This window comes from Amblyraja radiata, chromosome 11 (assembly GCF_010909765.2).
Source record: "Amblyraja radiata isolate CabotCenter1 chromosome 11, sAmbRad1.1.pri, whole genome shotgun sequence".
Lineage (NCBI taxonomy): Eukaryota > Metazoa > Chordata > Chondrichthyes > Rajiformes > Rajidae > Amblyraja > Amblyraja radiata.
In genome coordinates, this window is record NC_045966.1 from 38,216,022 (window position 1) to 38,233,008 (window position 16,987).

General features: G+C 42.0%; 1 protein-coding gene across 1 annotated transcript in view; it reads right to left on the bottom strand.

Moving 5' to 3' along the window:
- The window catches only part of LOC116978509 (homeobox protein EMX1-like), a 40,152-nt gene that overhangs the window by 11,289 nt on the left and 11,876 nt on the right, over positions 1 to 16,987 (bottom strand). Inside the window, exon 2 of the mRNA XM_033029690.1 lies at positions 3,707 to 3,891. Coding sequence (XP_032885581.1) covers positions 3,707 to 3,891 — 185 coding nt within the window. The remainder of the gene's footprint in view (positions 1 to 3,706; positions 3,892 to 16,987) is intronic.

The following is a 16,987-nucleotide window of genomic DNA, read 5'->3' on the forward strand; positions in this document are numbered from 1 at the left end:
CCTGGGTTGGATAGTCTTCCAATTAGTCGGAATGAGCCGGAAGCCACGTCCCTTCTTTTCTTGTCCACGAGAAAATGAAGATTGATTATTTAGTATTCAGCCTCTTTTTATGAAATTGGGGAAAATGGGCCTAACGTCTAATAAATATCCTCTGAAAGAAGGCATGTCGAGAGTTTGACGGATTGCTGAACCGATGTTCAACATAAAACAGAAGGCAGACACAGAATGCTGGAGTAACTCAGCGGGACAGACAGCATCTCTGGAGAGAAGGAATGAGTGACGTTTCGGGTCGAGACCCTTCTTCAGACTGAAAGTCATGGGAAAGCTTTCGACCCGAAACGTCACCCATTCCTTCTCTCCAGAGATGCTGCCTGTCCCGCTGTGTTACTCCAGCTTTTTGTGTCTACTGTTTAAACCAGCACCCTTCAACATAAAACAACCCGAATCCATGTTTTGCAATTAAAGGCCTGTCTCACACTGATTTTTTTTTTTTATGTATTGAAAGAAAATTAACTCATCTTAAGACTGCACATTACACACTGATTCCCCTCAAAAAAAAAGATTCGGGACTAAAGTTATTAGATTTAGTGTCCCAGTTAAGAACAAACCATACTTAATCTCCTCCCCTCTCCCTTTCTCTCTCTCTACGTTGCAAAAGAGAGAGTGAGGTTGCATGCTTGTCGTGTATGTATGTGTGTATACAATACAATACAATACAATTTATTGTCATTTATGTATGCCCCTGTATGTGTGTGTGTATGTATGCGCCTGTGTGTGTGCGTGTGTGTATGTATGCGCCTGTGCGTTTGTGTGTGTGTATGTATGTGTGTGTATATGCGCCTGTGTGTGTGTGTGTGTGTGTGTGTGTGTGTGTGTGTGTGTGTGTGTGTGTGTGTGTGTGTGTGTGTGTGTGTGTGTATGTATGTGTGTGTGTATATGCGTCTGTGTGTGTGTGTGTATGTATGTGTGTGTGTGTATATGCGCCTGTGGGTGTATGTATGCACGTGTGTTTGTGTGTGTGTGTGTGTGTGTGTATGTGTGTGTGTATGCGCCTGTGTGTGCGTGTGTGTGTGTGTGCGTGTATGTGCCTGTGTGTGTGTGTGCGCGCCTATGTGTGTGTGTGCGCGCCTATGTGTGTGTGTGCGCGCCTGTGTGTGTGTTGGTGTGTGTGTGTGTGTTTTTGTGTGTGAGCGTCTGTGTGTGTGTATGCGCCTGTGTGTGTGTGTGTGTGTGTACGCGCGCCTCTTTGTGCGTATGTGTTTAAATCTACTCGTGCTGATTTTATACCTCCGTTGTTTTGTATGTGTATGTGTGCCAGAGTATTTCTATATATCTAACTGTTTGTACATGTGAATTCGTATTCTGTTCCCGTACGTATTCGTGTTCGAACTAAAGGACCTGAATGTGTGTTGCTTGTACGTATCGCACGGGTCTGCAAATATTTGTTTTGTTATGTGGAAAACAAAACAATATTTGTAAACCTTTATAAATTGACATATGATGACAGGTATTTTAACTCTTTCTTTCGCCACAGACACCGTCTAATAACCTGATGAGAATTTCTGCTCCAGGATTTTCTGTTTCACGGGCAAAATTATGTAAGGTCTCCTCGCTTTACTCAGCCGACCTTGATAGTTGTGGCTGTATACTTTATCTCCAAACGTTGAGATCTCCAGGCACAGTGAAGCTGCACAATGCCGCAGCGTCTGAGACCCGGGTCCGTTCCTGACCATGGGTGCTGTCTGTACCGAGTTTGTACGTTCTCCCTAGGTGACCGCGTGGGTTTTCTCTGGGTACTTCGGTTTCCTCCCACACGTTAAAGACCCACTGGCTTCCTCCCTCACTCCAAAGACTGAATTGTCCCTAGTGTGTTGCACAGTGTTAGTGTACGGGTGATCGCGCGGACTCGGTGGGCCGAAGGGCCTGTTTCCGCGCTGTGTTTCTAAAGTCTAAATGAGTTGCATCTTATGAGTTGATTCTAAAGGGCAGCATGTGGGACGGCAGAAATTATATTCTTCACCTAAATTACAATTTCACTGCGATTCGACTTACCTATCTCACATGAGTTGTGAAAGAAAAAAATATCAGTGTGTGAGTCAGGCACAGATTTGTATAACAATTCAACGATCATAGGATTTGATTAATTATCAGTTTCGTTCACTCCATACGTAGACAACTAATGTGTCAATATGATTCACAGTTTGATTCAACAGATTCCTAATGCATTGTGTAAAGCAGAATTTCTGGACAAATTCGGTTTGTGTATTAAATTCCAATACATTTATCGCATCCACTTCTGTTAACAAAATGGTTAAAAATGTTCTGTGTGCAAACACATTTTCTGATTCCTTATGATTACAATGCCAGCGCACTGGGGACTGTTGTCCTCACAGACTTGTTCTCTCGGAACTGGCCCCTTTTTTCAAACACTTATGTAGATCAAATATAAGCATTTGCACCTCTGTAGCCGAGCCTTCTCGACACCATTTAAACACAGTGCGAGCATAATTCAGACCTCAATGCGGGATCGCAGATGATACAGGCTGAGGAGTACATCCTAACACATGCATTTGTTCATATGCAGTCTGTCCGAACGCCAAGCCAACTGACAATGACTAACATTGCATTTGTCAACACTGTATAATTCTAAGAGACTCCATCTAACTGCACCTCTTTAGAATACCCTTTTATGTTTAAAGTTCTGATAATTTGTTCCCAATAAGCGAGTATCCCTGCTTGTTCATTTTTGGTTTTAATGTTCTTATTTTGGAACATGTGACCTGTTACATTAGTAAAAGGTGATACTTTCCATTTTACACCAGACTGTTTATGGAGATGGCACAATAATCACAAGAAACCCATTCTACAGCAACACTTGTGTGTGCCGACAGAAGGTTCCATTTATTACCAGCTCCTTGTCATTTGCCTTTCTGCTTCAGGAAGACAACAATGCCCGCGGAGTAAGTTAGTACACCGTCCCGTCTTTAATTTCAACCCGAGATGTCTTTATCTCAGGGAACTAAAGGTATTCCGTGCATTTTCTTTATGCTCAATTCATACCATAATCCGGAAGGTCCCGGAAACCCAGTGGGACAATAAGATGGCATCTTGTCAAAACATTGTCAGATTCAAAGACGGTTTAGTGCCCCGATATGGAAGCAGAAACGCTCGGTGTATTTCCGAGATTTGTCATCATTGTAGCCCTCCCCCACCCCCACTGCATGCAAAATTAAATTGGTTGATTTTACTTTTTGTTTTAATTGCTCAATGTAATTCATTAAATGATAGATTAGGCATTCACATGTACAAAGATTTCTTGCTATTTGTAAGCAGACAGGGAAACAGGTGAACTTTGATTCAATTGTCCACCAAATATTTCCCTTCCGACAAATGCAGGGACCCTAAAGGCATTGTGCGTGCGTGCGTGCAGCGGAGAATGAGGTCGATCGGCCATTTCAGTCTTCGGCAAATCGAAAGAGTTATTTAATTAATCCCACTCTCCCGCTCTTTTCTCACAGGTCCGCAAGCATTTCATTGTCAAACATGCATCTATCCTCCCCAGTAATTACTGCTTCCACGTCGTTCCAAATCGTTGCATAAAGACCGTTTTCTTATCACCCGCTTATCCTCTCCCACTCAGCTCGCGTTTCTTTTTTGCCAGCTCCAGGTATCCCCCACCATGGCCCATGTAGTTCCATATTCCTACCTGGGTTTCCGTGAGACACAAGCTGCTTGCTAATTGTTTTCGCTCGGCGCCCACCACGTAGTGGTTTTTCTCGAAAGCTCTCTCTAGTCTAAGGAGCTGGGACGGTGAGAACGCTGTTCGAATCCGCTTAGGCTTCCTGGTGAAAGGGCCGTGGAGAAGCAGGCTCTCCGCTCCTCCCTCGCCACCTAGAAATAGAAAACACCAGTACACTTATTCGGAAGAATACATTTCTGGTTAATGTCCCAATGCTCTAGCATGAGATTTGATTTGTTTGATTGGGATATACGATTAAGTATAACGATTTTATATTATGAGTTCTTTAGCTATCGATGGTTGTAATTATACACGCACGGCTGTCACTACACTTCAACATATTGGTAGCTGTATAGCAGCAACAATCGCACTTTAGCCAATATGTTTTTTCTCCGTGCCAATACTCGTGATACTTTTAATTTATCACTTCAAATTGTTCCATAGCCGTCCTAATGATAAACCTGTTAACAGCAATACATCACCCCCGCGATGTACAGTTTTAAATACTCTCTCCAATTACATAGCACATTTGAAGGACAATGTTGTCCTTCATTTCTTTGCTCTATGTCTACTGGACGTAATCGCGAATTTAGGCGGTTCTGTTGCCGTATCACTGGTATCTTAGAGGCAACACATGGTAGCTATCTAAATAATATGCCTGGTGTCAAATGTAGCTATGAACTTTAAACCAATTATGTTTATTCAATGTACTTAGCTGTCCTATCCATCAGATAGAAATGAAATGAGTCCAACTAACATTATTTTGTAATAAAGCAATTTGCATTAGTAAAGAATACATATTACTTTGCAGTTATTAGTATCTGTGTGATCGCTGTAAATGTAAGAATGTGTTATAAATTAGGTATGCACAGTGCAATTAAACACTATTATTCTGCAATTTGCCAACAAAATTCACACTTTAAAAGGAAAAGAAAAAGAACACTGATTTTGGCACAATTCCCATTCAGTCAACAACATCACCATTAGAGTAGATTCAGCAAAGATTTATTTTGGGACTAACTTAATTAGATTCGCAATCTTTTGTTCAGGATATGGTGAAGAATCGGTTGACAATTCATGTAAATTACCTTATCTTTTTGAGTTTACAGTTATTTCGGCTAGGATTATGAAGGGGGTGGGGTCGATATGATTGCATTATAACAATCATGATAACTATAGTGAAGGATAAGAACATTGCTATTTTATTTTGGAATTAGTTTAAGCAGAAGTGACCATCTTGTTTGGAGGTTTGAGCAAAATGGAGACACAAGAATTTCGAGTTTATTAGCCCTTGGTTGAGGGATTGCAGAAAGTGATTTTTATTGAGAATTAAATTCAATATTAGAATTAGATCCAGGTCTTTTGAGATGAGTATTTTATGCAAGGATTGGGGTTTAGTATTTAGTTATCAATATGATATAATTAAGGGTTAGAAATAGATGCTTTTTTTTTAAACATTGATTAGCGATTTAGATTTAGATGTAAGAAGCTGGGCTTGATTTTAAAGGCGTATCAGGTTGTCGTAATAAACTTGAAGTTCGCTCTTGGTTTAAGATTAACAGTAACGGCACGATTGTTAAACTCAACAACACAATGATAGACTGGGAACCGATGTTTTTTTATGATGGCTCACTTTATCTTGGTGTTGAAATGATATCTGTCACCGAATGAAGTTGTCATCCTTTGCTCCCCACACACTCGAATAATTCGACAACTCGCTAATTTATATAGCCAGCAAAAAATCATTACTGCTTTTGCAAAAACAAAATTAAACGGCGACTTGCGCGAGTTTGTGGAGGAATCTGATGCTCCGTGGGTGCTTCGTGGGGGAATCTGATACTCAGAACGGTTGTCAGCTTTGGTGAGGTGAAGTGAGGTATAGCGTGGTTCTGACTAGGAAACCCTTTGCGGCAAATGTCGGGCGGCCATTGTGTCTGATAACCTTTACCTTCAAGTCGAAAGTCAGCTTGCAGAAGAAGTCCGGATGTCTATGTGGGTTTTTTTTTAAAGTATTTTAGACTTTTCATTTAATATTTACTCTTCGCCCTATCATTTTCCTACACTTCTTGTATTTATGATGCTTCCATCGTTCAACCGTTAAATAATCAACACACTAATCCACATACTACACAACCCAAATACAAAAAGCCATCAGCACAAACGCCCTACATGTTTTTCTTGTAGCTATGTTTTGTTCCGCACTTTAAGTTTGCGCACAGAACCGTACGCATTAATTCACAGGCACGGCATCCAAAGATAACGCTTAGATCTGTATGCCAAACCCCTCCTATTGACTTAAACAAGCGAGAAGCATTGTAGATGGGTCCATTAAAGTTTATTACAAAGGGCTACGCTCCGAATCCATGTACGTTTCATAATTATTTCTGACAACGAACAGAAGACACGCGTTAATTACATCGACCAAAGACTCTCGGTCAACGGAAATATGAAGCTAACGAATAGCGAGGCTTTAAAAGCTTCTCGGTTAGTTTTGCAAATGCTTAACCCAAACAAGCTTCCTTGAAATGTTGGTTCGCAGTCCAGTTTCTGCCGACCATGACACCATCTGAAGAAAGGTCTCGACCCGAAACCTGACCCATTCCTTCTCTCCAGAGATGCTGCCTGGCCCGCTGAGTTACTCCAGCATTTTGTGTCTAAATCAGTATTTTCAACCAGAATCCGGAATCGCGGTAAATTACACTGTGAAGAAATGCAAGCTTTTGTTCCGGAGATTGGAGGGGGGGGATGAAAAAAGAGCATGATGATTGTGTTGGTCAGCCGAAAATGTTATGTTCACCAGAAGTATATGGCTGATATGTACTGCAATGGAGAAATATTTGCATGGATATAGGAATGAAATAGCGAGAGTTTCAGTATTACCGTCTACATATATACCTAGAGTGAGAGAGAAAGCTCGGCAAGGAGAAACTACCGTAGGTCAAAAGACTTTGTTTCATGAGTTGTTACTGTTATATCTGTATTTGCCAGAAATCGCCGCATGGATCAAACTGAACACTGAAACGTAAAACAGCTCGCTCCTAGGGGAGGGGGAAAGTGTATCTGTTCAGAAGAGATTTTGGAAGACAATACATCATATAAATCCTCAGTCTGGTGAAGGGTCCCGACCCGAAACGTCATTCATCCATATTCTCCAGAGATGCTGCTTGACCTGCTGAGTTACTCCAGCACGATGTATATTTTATTCACCATCTCAGGGCTTAGAACCATAGAACACGGAAACTGGCCGGTCCAACTCGTCCATACCGAAGAAAATATAATCTCACCATTAAGCTAGTCTCACCCCCCTTCCCCGTTTGGCTCATATTCCACTAAATATTTCCTATCCGTGTACCTGTCCAAGTGTCTGTTAAGTGATGTTATGGTAACTGCCTCAACTTCCTCATCTGTTAGCTCGTTCCATATACCATCCACTTTCTGAGTAAAAAAGTGCCCCTCAAATTCCTAAGATGCGTTCTCAGTCCCCGACCATACTACCTTGCACTAAGGGGTGTACGTCCAAATTCGCCTCTAATTCCATCTACAAGTCTGCAAATGACAGCACGGTGGTGGGCCGGGTCACTAACGATGACGCGACCGATTACAGGAGGGAAATAGTGAATTTAGTCACATGGTTTCAGGACAGTAATCGCTCCCTCAATGTCAGGAAGGTGCCCATCATGGACTTCAGGAAGCATGTTGGAGTACATGCCCCAATCAGCATCAAAAGTGGAAATGGTTGAGAGCTTCAAATTTCAAAATTACCAATGATCTATTATGGACCAACCACATTGACGTGGCAGCAAAGTAGGCACTTGGCAATACTTCCTCCACTGAAGAAATTCAGCGTGTGTCCAATGACTCTTACAAACATCTACAGATGCATTATAAAAAGCATACTGTTGGGTAGCATCATAGCTTGATTTGGGAACAGCTCTGCCCAAGACACCAAGAAATTGCAGAGCTGTAGATGTAGCCCAGTCCAACACACAGATCAGACTTACCACTATTGACTCCATCTGCACTTCACGGTGCCTTGGAAAAGTAGCCAACATAAGCAAAGACTTGTCCTACCTTGGTCATTCCTTCTTCTCCCTACTCCTGTCTGGCATAAGGTACATAAGCTTGAATGTATGCACACTAATCTCAGAAACAACTTTGTCTCCTCTGTTGTCAGGCTTCTGAACAATCCTTCCAATAGCTAGGATACTATCTGATTCACCTCTACCCCTTTTTAGTGCCTTCTCTCACAGTGAAAAGTGTTGATTCTGCTGTGGGGGGACGTTCATGTTAAATTCTATAGTGTGTTGTGTCTTTTTAATTTTTTTATTTTATATGGGTGTATGGTAATCTGATTTATTCTCTGTAAAACACTTTGGCTTCAAAGTGATTTGATTTTAAAGTGCTATATAATTTAAAATTACTTACATAGAAACATAGAAACATAGTAAATAGGTGCAGGAGTCGGCCATTCAGCCCTTCGAGCCTGCACCGCCATTCAATATGATCATGGCTGATCATCCAACTCAGTATCCTGTACCTGACTTCTCTCCATACTCCCTGATCCCTTTAGCCACAAGGGCCACACCGAACTCCCTCTTAAATATAGCCAATGAACTGGCCTCAACTACCTTCTGTGGCAGAGAATTCCAGAGATTCACCACTCTCGGTGTGAAAAATGTTTTTCTCATCTCGGTCCTAAAAGAATTCCCCCTTATCCTTAAACTGTGACCCCTTGTTCTGGACTTCCCCAACATTGGGAACAATCTTCCTGCATCTAGCCTGTCCAACCCCTTAAGAATTTTGTAAGTTTCTATAAGATCCCCCTTCAATCTTCTAAATTCTAGCGAGTACAAGCCGAGTCTATCCAGTCTTTCTTCATATGAAAGTCCTGACATCCCAGGAATCAGTCTAGTGAACCTTCTCTGTACTCCCTCTATGGCAAGAATGGCTTTCCTCAGATTAGGAGACCAAAACTGTACGCAATACTCCAGGTGTGGTCTCACCAAGACCCTGTACAACTGCAGTAGAACCTCCCTGCTCCTATACTCAAATCCTTTTGCTATGAATGCTAACATACCATTCGCTTTCTTCACTGCCTGCTGCACCTGCATGCCTACTTTCAATGACTGGTGTACCGTGACACCCAGGTCTCGTTGCATCCTGGGTGTCATGGTACACCATCATTGAAAGTAGGCATGCAGTGCAGCAGGCAGTGAAGAAAGCTTACTTACTTACATTGCAGACATTGGACTTTGTCAATGGAGCTGATGCAATGCTGACAACTATATTCTGCAGTCTGTATCACCTCCTTTGCTCTATATATTGCACTTATGTTAGACTTGATTACATTTCATATTGCAGTTTATTGTTAGACTTGATTATATTTTGTATTATGTATCGTATTATCTATTCTGTTTTCACAGTACCTCAGCACACGTGGTAATAATAAACTCGTACCTAAACCTAAATCTTGCTCCTCTCACTTTAAACCTTCTTATCTGTTTATGATACCACCTCTCATCTGCAAGCTTACTAATCAAGTCTTGCCTTGTGGCCCAAAGCATGCTATCTGAATATTTTATGCATTGAACTCTTGTTACTAATTCAGAGCTTGTATATTTAATAATAATAATATGATACTGAAAATAACAGAGAGAGATGATACATGGAACTGCAGATGCTTGTTTACAAAAAGAGGCACAAAGTGCTGGAGTAAATCAGATTAAAGAAGAGTCCGGCCTGAATTATCACCTCTCCATGTTCTCCAGAGAACTACCTGACCTGCCGAGTTACTCCAGGACTTTGTGATTTTTTTCATCCATTTGTCCTATTTGCTGTTTCTATGGCAGATGTGTTTGCAAGGGAACCCAGTTGCTCGCTTGTCAATTAAATAGCATCCACCATCTGAACACATCCAGCATCAGCATAAGTGCAATGGACAATGAGAGAAGGAGCAAGGGACAATTCAACATGGAAAGCATGTTACAGTTTAAATACATTCAGCTGATCTAGAATGGTGCCCATCTCATGTGGAAGAAGGAACTGCAGATGCTGCTTTAAACTGAAGATCTTACTCAGCTGTATGGGGAACATTCTGTGGACGTACTCTAATGCTGAACCATTGCAATGTGAAATCATACATCTCTTTGCATATTATATTGAAAGCTTACTTTAAATGTGTGGGAAGAATGAACAGGCATTTCTCACATGGCATAACATGGCAGATTGCCACTGAACATGTGATATCTGCAGAAACATTTGTAAAATGGGTCATAGGCAGAGCAGAAGCATATCTTACAGCTTCATGGGTTTAGGAGTTCTGGTAGAGCAAAGACACAATGCATGGGTTCCTTTCAAGCAAATATTCAGACAATAAATACTGAGAAATATCATTGCTTTGTGGATTTGCAACATTAGATGCCATACATGATGGTGAACAAAATAAGGTAGAGTTCAGGAGGTGCACAGGAGGAATATTTTTAAATGGCTCGAAGGGCCGAATGGCCTTCTCCTGCACCTATTGTCTATTACTTTGTTCTCAGAACAAACATATTGTATAGGAAGGACCTGCAGATGCTGGTTTACACTGAAGATAGACACAAAATGCTGGAGTATCCCAGCAGGGCAGGGAGCATCGCTGTAGAGAAAGAATCGGTGACGTTTCGGGTCGAGACACTTCTTCAGACTGAGAGTCAGGGAAAAGGGAAACGAGAGATATCGACAGTGATATAGATAGATATAGAACACAGAAATGAAAGATAAGCAAAAAAGAATCATCAAGGATCCATTGTTAGCTGTGGGCTAAGTGAAAACGAGTTATACAGACAACGAAACTCACCAGGACGCCTGTGCAACTAGTACAATGACTAGGGTGGGGGAGGGACGGAGAGAGAGGGGTGCAAGGGTTACTTGAAGTTAGATAAATCAATATTCATACCACTGGGTTGTAAGTTAAACATATCGTATACTGTACCAGTAAGCACGACCTGTCAAAAGCATTGAGCAATCCACCAAAGTAAGACCCTACCACTCATCCAGGAATTATAAGATTGATCACTCATCCAGACACTCTGTATGTCCTGTATATCATTCTTGGTTTTGCACCAACATACCAGCATTTTGTGTACAAGTACTTGAAATTAGAATATTTGCAAAAAATCTCTGTTTTCCTTTGCCTTTGCGATCAATAGTTAATTAGATGTGTGGTAAAGAAAGTAACAGTTGTAGAATCATACAGCTATGCTGCATGGAAACAAGTCCAACTCATCCATGCCGACAAGTTGCATAATAGTCCACCTTGCCTATACCTGCCCCATATCCCTCCAACACTTTCATATCTACGGATCTATCCAAGTTATTTTTAAAGGTTGTATTTGTCCCGCATCAACCACCTTCTGTGGCAGCCCATTCCATGTATCCACTTCACTCTGTGTGAAAACGTTGCACCTTGGATTCCTTTTAAATCTTTACCTGGTAATTGAGTTTCACTGTACCTTAATTAGTACACGTGACAATAAACAGACCTTTGAACCTTTGGGCAACCTGAGAAGTACCTGCAGCAACAGACTGGTTTCACCAAGATGCAGGGCAGAATGCCACAGGAGATCCTTCTTCCCTGTGGCTATCAAACTGTACAACTCCTCTCCCCACTGTCGTGAGGTAGACTAAGGCTGACTCAGATTCACCACCCTTTGACTAAATAAATTCCTTCTCATCTCCTTTCTAAGGGTACTTCCTTTTATTCTGAGGGTATGGCCTCTGGTTCTAGACCATCTTCTCCACATTCCTTCCTTCCAGGCCTTTCACTATTCAATAAGTTTCAATGAGGTCCTCCTCATCCTTCTATACTCCAGCGAGCACAGGCCTAGCACCTTCAAATGCTCATCATACATTAACCCAATCATTCTTGGAATCGTTCTCGTAAACCTCCTCTGGACCCTCTCCAATGCCAGCACATCCTTCCTCAGGTATGGGGCCCAAAACTGCTCACAATACTCCAAATGTGGTCTGACCAGTGCCTTATAAAGCCTCAGCATTACATCACTGTCTGTATATGGTAACCCTCTCGAAATAGATGCTAGCATTGCATTCACCTTCCTTACCGATTCAACTCGCAAATTAACTTTTTGGGAATCCTGCATCCCAAGTCCCTTTGCATCTCCGATTTCTGAATTCTCTTCCCATTTATAAAATAGTCTACGCCTTTTTTCCTACTACCAAAATGCATGACTCCACACTTTGCTGCACTGTATTCCATCTGCCACTTCTCAGCCCACTCTCCCAACCTGTCTAAGTCCATCTGCAGAGTCCCTGATTTCACTACACTACCTCCCCCTACACCTATCTTCGTATCATCTGCAAAACTTGCCACAAAGCCTCAATTCCCTCATTCAAATATTTTACCTACACCGTGAAGAGTAGCGGTCCCAGCACCGACCCCTGCAGCCAACCAGAAAAAAAACCTTTATTGCCACTCTCTGTCTTCTGCTATCCAGCCAGCCTGCTATCTATGTTAATATCAAAGATCTTATAGCCTCTGCTATAGGATCTTTGGTTAATATATACCCTCTGATACCATGGCCTCATGTGTGGCACCTGATCAAAGGTCTTCTGAAAATCCAGGTAAACCACATCCACCGACTCTCCTATGTCTATGCTGCTATTTACTTCCTCAAAGAATTCCAACATGTTCATCAGGCAATATCTCCCTTTAACAAAACCCTGTTGACTTCAGTCTATTTTATCGTGTGCTTCTAAGTGCTCAGAAACCTCATCTTTTATAATGGACTCTATTCTTACCAACCACTGAAGTCAGGCTAACTGGCCTATGGTTTCCACTCTTCTGCCTCCCTTCTTGAACAGCGGAGTAATATTTGCAATTTTCCTGTCATCCGGACCCACCCCTGCCTCCAGTGATTCTTGAAAGTTACAACTACCGCCTCCATAATCTACAAAGCTACCTCTTTCAGAACCCTGGGGTGCAGCCCTTCCTGTCAAGGTGACTCATCCACCTTCAGACCTTTCAGCTCCCAAGCACCTTCTCTTTAGTGATAGCCACTCCATTAACTTCCACACCTTGACTCTCTTGAATTTTTAGCACGTTGCTAGTGTCTTCCACTGTGAAGACTGATGCAAAAAACATATTCAATTCCTCCGCCATTTCTTTATTCCCCTATTATCACTTCTCGTGCATCATTTTCCAATGGTCCAACGTCTACTCTTGCCTCATTCTAAACACTTTATATACCTGAAGAAATTTTTGTAACCCTATTTTATTGGCTAGCTTACTTTCGTATTTCATCTTTTCTCCCCGTATTGCCTTTTTAGTTACCTAATGTTGTTTTTTAAAAGCTCCCCAATCTTCCAGCTTCACACTAATCTATGCAATGTTACATGCCTTCACTTTTAGTTTTATGCTAATCTCCCTATGGTAGTTACAAATCTGCTTGATGGCACTGGGAGGAGTAACCACCACATAGTCCTGTGGAGTCGAAATATCATCTTCATACTGAGGATACATTCTATCATTTTGTGTGGCACCCCTATTGTGCCAATGGGAATGTCCCCAGTCTCAGCAATGGTGGGACCCTGCACACAAATGCTAAAGTCGGTTTTCACAACTAAGTTCAGCCTAATGTCCCAAGTGAATGATCCCTCTTTTCATCCTCTTGAGATCCCCCAAAAACAGACTACAGCCAATTCGATTCACTCCACATGGTATCAAGAAAAAGTTGAGGGACCTGGATACAGCAAGGATTACAGAACAAACAATATTTTGGCAATAGAACAGAAGATTTCCAAAAAAGAGCCATGCCTCTTTCTTTTAGCTGTTCTCATTCAATGGTACATACCCAATAATTTGGAAAACTGCATAGACAAGTGCCTGGAAGAACCAGAGAAAATCCAAAAAGATTAATTATCACCAAATCAGTCTATTTTCAATCATCTGCTATCAAGTAATCAACAGTGCTATCAAGCACACATCTTATCCAACATAGCCCAAAGACTCTAGCATCTGGCATGGACATCAAGGCAGCACTTGACTATTCAGAGCATATCAAGAAGAAAACTGTTCTATTGTTCGAGACACACCATTCAAATTGGAAAATGATTGCTTTTTTATGCCAATTAATCATTTTAGTCCAGAACATCAATTTAGGTTGTTTCTCAGGTCAATGTCCAAGGCTCAGCCATGTTTGAAAGTTTCATTGGTGATTTTCCTTCTACTATAATTTCAGAGCTGAGAATGTTTGCTGATGACATCTACAATGTTCAATCCATTCACTACTCCTCAGCAAATTAAGCAGCTGCAAAGTCTATACAACACTAAATCTGGACTGGACGTGGCAAATAATGTTATAATGTAATAATATTAATTACACAAAAGTTTACTTTAGAGATACAGTTCAGCTTTAAGATACAGCGGCGACACAGGCCCTTCAGCCCACCGTGTCCATACCAACCAGCGACCCCCTTACAATAACATTAGGGACCAACACTCTAGGGACAATTGTTGATTTTTCACAAAGCTAAATTAAGCTGCAAACCTTCACGTCGTTGGAGTGTGGGAGGAAACCAGAGTACCCGGGGAAAACCCACATGCTCACGGGGAGAATGTACAAATTCCACGCAGGCAACACCCATAGTCGGGATTGAACCGGGGTCTCTGGCACAGTAATGCAGCAGCTTTCCCACTGCACCACCATGCTGCCCTAAAAGTGACCATCTCCAAAATGGGAGAGGTATAATCATGCAGCTCTGACATTTAGTGCCATTACTGTCATTTAGTCAACTACCATAAACATCCTGGATGGCCAACAATTTGAAACTCAAGTGGACCATCCACATACAGTAGTAGGTAAGAGGTTGGGTATCCTTGGGTACGTGATTCACCTCTGAAAACCTTAAAGAATATCTGTCATCCACTCGGCACAAATGAGGAGCAAGATAGAAGAAATGGATGTCATGTGGCATGGATCAAGTCTTCTTCTTATCGAGTCCACACCACAAGATTAGAAATAGTTCAGCCAGAGCTGAACACACTTCTCGGCATCTGCATACAATGACGTCTTGCGCTTCTTGTTCTTCTTGTGCGTAGTGGTGGAAAGATTGGTAGAAACAGGGCCGTAACATGAACTCTCTTTCCTTGACCCCATGGATCAAGTGAGAAAAGTATTCTAAAAGAAAAGGCCACAGACTTAAGGTGAGAGCAGAGATAATTTAGGGACCTCAGGGCAATGCTTTCACTTAAAGGGTAGTCTATATCTTGGACAAACTGCAAGAGGAAGTATTAGAGGAGAAACAGTTACAACTTACAAAAAGCATTTGGACACCTATATGGACCAGAAGTGCTTCAAGAGATGTGGACCACATGCAGGTAAATGGGACTGGCCCAGAATGCCAACTTGGTTGTCAAGGATAAGTTGGCCAAATACTCATTGAGTCATAGAACTATACAGCATGGAATCAGGCCCGTCAGTACCTCAGTTACTCACCTAGGCTACCCTAACCGCACCGCCAAACCCACGTTTCATTACCAGGATGGACACGAGCAACAGGTGCCTATGAGCATCGCCACCCTACAAGTTTCCTTTGAAGTCACACATTAATCTGACTTGGAATTAAGTTGCCAATCTTTCATCCTTGCTGGGTCCAAGTCCTATAACTCCTTTCCATGCAACATCCTGGGTTATTTTCACCAGAAGGATTACAGTGGTTCACCACTGCTTCTAAATGGCAAATGTGGATGGATGTCTAATAGTTTTCTGGCCTGTTGGTGATGTCCAAATCCTAAAATATGAATAAATATAATAACATTGGGGGGCTTTTGAGACCAATGCTGTCAAGGGTGACCAATGGTGCAGGTACAGTGGCTTGCAAACGTTTTCATACCCCTTGAACTTTTCCACATTTTGTCACGTTACAACCACAAACGTAAATGTATTTTATTGGGATTTTATGTGATAGACCAACACAAAGTGGTGCATAATTGTGAAGTGGAAGGAAAATGATACATGGTTTTTTTACAAATAAAAAACTGAAAAGTTTGGCGTGCAAAAGTATTCAGCCCCCCTGAGTCAATACTTTGTAGAACCACCTTTCGCTGCAATTACAGCTGCAAGTCTTTTGGGGTATGTCTCTACCAGCTTTGCACATCTAGAGACTGAAATTTTTGCCCATTCTTCTTTGCAAAATAGCTCAAGCTCAGTCAGATTGGATGGAGAGCGTCTGTGAACAGCAATTTTCAAGTCTTGCCAGAGATTCTCAATTGGATTTAGGTCTGGACTTTGACTGGGCCATTCTAACACATGAATATGCTTTGATCTAAACCATTCCATTGTAGCTCTGGCTGTATGTTTAAGGTTGTTGTCCTGCTGGAAGGTGAACCTCCGCCCCAGTCTCAAGTCTTTTGCAGACTCTAACAGGTTTTCTTCCAAGATTGCCCTGTATTTGGCTCCATCAACTCTGACCAGCTTCCCTGTCCCTGCTGAAGAAAAGCATCCCCACAGCATGATGCTGCCACCACCATGTTTCACAGTGGGGATGGTGTGTTCAGGGTGATGTGCAGTGTTAGTTTTCCGCCACACATAGCGTTTTGCATTTAGGCCAAAAACTTCAATTTTGGTCTCATCTGACCAGAGCACCTTCCTCCACATGTTTGCTGTGTCCCCCACATGGCTTGTGGCAAACTGCAAACAGGACTTCTTATGGCTTTTTTTCAACAATGGCTTTCTTCTTGCCACTCTTCCATAAAGGCCTGATTTGTGGAGTGCACGACTAATAGTTGTCCTTTGGACAGATTCTCCCACCTGAGCTGTGGATCTCTGCAGCTCCTCCAGAGTTACCATGGGCCTCTTGGCTGCTTCTCTGATCAATGCTCTCCTTGCCCGGCCTGTCAGTTTAGGTGGACGGCCATGTCTTGGTAGGTTTGCAGTTGTGCCATACTCTTTCCATTTTCGGATGATGGATTGAACAGTGCTCCGTGAGATGTTCAAAGCTTGGGATATTTTTTTATAACCTAACCCTGCTTTAAACTTCTCCACAACTTTATCCCTGACTTGTCTGGTGTGTTCCTTGGGCTTCATGATGCTGTTTGTTCACTAATGTTCTCTAACAAACCTCTGAGGCCTTCACAGAACAGCTGTATTTATACTGAGATTAGATTACACACAAGTAGACTCTATTTACTAATTAGGTGACTTCTGAAGGCAATTGGTTGCACTGGATTTTATTTAGGGGTATCAGAGT